Source organism: Antrostomus carolinensis, unplaced genomic scaffold (genome assembly GCF_000700745.2).
Source record: "Antrostomus carolinensis isolate BGI_N321 unplaced genomic scaffold, ASM70074v2 C13391168, whole genome shotgun sequence".
Taxonomy (NCBI): domain Eukaryota; kingdom Metazoa; phylum Chordata; class Aves; order Caprimulgiformes; family Caprimulgidae; genus Antrostomus; species Antrostomus carolinensis.
The window spans coordinates 1-1,761 of NW_010355448.1; the positions used below are offsets into that span (position 1 = coordinate 1).

At 39.1% G+C, this 1,761-nt stretch overlaps 1 protein-coding gene across 1 annotated transcript; it reads left to right on the plus strand.

Moving 5' to 3' along the window:
- Nucleotides 1-86: 86 nt before the first annotated feature.
- Nucleotides 87-724, plus strand: LOC104518885 (zinc finger protein Pegasus; the record flags this gene model as incomplete). The annotated part of the gene is made up of 2 exons (XM_010176625.1): nt 87-251; nt 542-724. Coding segments are annotated over exons 1-2 (316 nt in total), but the record flags the coding sequence as incomplete, so codon positions are not given.
- Between the last annotated feature and the right edge of the window lie 1,037 nt (nt 725-1,761).

Genomic DNA, 1,761 nt, shown 5'->3' on the forward strand with positions numbered 1-1,761 from the left:
CAAACCCCCAAACCAAGCTTGTTTTAATGAATGCATTCAAATTCAAATTACATGACAGTTGTGTTTTGAAAATACTTTTCCTTCTAGGCACAAGCAGCTGTAAACGTAAAGAGTGAATATGGGTGAAAAGAAGCCAGAACCTTTGGACTTTGTAAAAGATTTTCAGGAATATCTTACACAGCAGACTCACCATGTAAATATGATTTCTGGATCGGTTAGTGGGGACAAGGAAGCAGAGACTCTTCAGGGAGGTGAGCTAATTCCAGTGCTATCAAATTTGGGTTTTTTTGAGAGTGACTGCACTCTTTACATTCCAGGTACTCCTGCAGACTACTACAGCTGTGTGGAATTTCTGATAGTTGTTTTCACATCACAAAAGATGTGTCTGTACCTTTGTTTTAATCAGGTTTTTGTTCTTACAGTTCTGTATATTTAAAGACCAAGGACGTAGAGAATCAAAGGATATTTGACATGTTCTCACAGCGTGATAAGATAGTATCCTGCTGATTCTTGATTGAAATCTCTGTTGCGTTGTTCACAGCTGGGACAGAAGGTGATCAGAATGGTCTGGATCATCCTTCTGTTGAAGTTTCACTGGATGAAAACTCAGGAATGTTAGTGGATGGGTTTGAAAGGACATTTGATGGGAAGTTAAAGTGTCGATACTGCAACTATGCCAGCAAAGGAACAGCAAGGCTCATAGAGCACATCAGAATTCATACAGGTATGGAATATTCTGCAGTGCTTTGCTCTGGGTATTCACACCACATTACAATTTGCATGTGAGAAGTTAGTATGTTTAAGGGGTGTGATAGTTCTTAGAGTTACTCAACAATTCAAAATGGTTTTTGGGTTTTTAAATGGATTGTTTTTTTTAAAAGGTGTGCCATTTACTTGTTTAAATTCTGCAAATTCCTACTTGCATTTACTATTGCAGACTGCTGAATTTGAAGTAACTATATATGGGAGTAAAGTTTAGCATGAAAGCATCAGTGTAAATGGAAGGGGCCCTAAATGAAGCTTTTAGTTTTTCCTTGCTAATCAGAAAAGTGAAAAATATACATGCAGCCACTTGGAGATTTATAGGGGCTTTTCTTCCTCTGTGGTTCAGCTATGAAAACATTCGTGTTCTGTGCAACATTTTAGATGTGGAAGTACAAAGCATATAATGTTTTGATAAGAATAATAAAGTTTTCTTATTGGTAGAATCTTCAAACGTGAGGGCATATCATCAAATAAGTGATTAGTAACAGTAATGAGAAGAAACAGTACTCACCGTGGCTTGTGTGAGAGCATTTACTGCTGTTAGGTTTATAAAACTGGGAAGCAGAGATTGCAGTGAAGGTTGGAATATCCGAAACTGTTCATGAAGTCAGCTCTGACTTCTTGGCAAATGAGAGGAAACAAAGGAAAGGACCTTGCGAAGTCTGATGCTGTCCTGCCGGGTATGTTACACTAATGCAGAAGACTTTATGGCTGTCAACTAGAGTAATAAGAAAAAAATTGAATTCTGCAAAGAATGGGAGTTTTTACAGGTTTCCAGTGTGGTGTGGACTGTGGCAAAACTTCTAAGTGTGTCATTTCAGTGGTGGTGGGTAGGTGGCATGCTGGGAGTCGCTTTGGGAGAAGCACCCTGTTGTAACTTGGGTGTAATTGTAGCTCTTTAGGTACAGTTGTTGTTAGTCAGAGTCTCACTTTGCTGTGAGCCATTGCTTCTGCACAGCACCTCCCAGCATGTGTTTTGGGGAAGTCATAGAATCA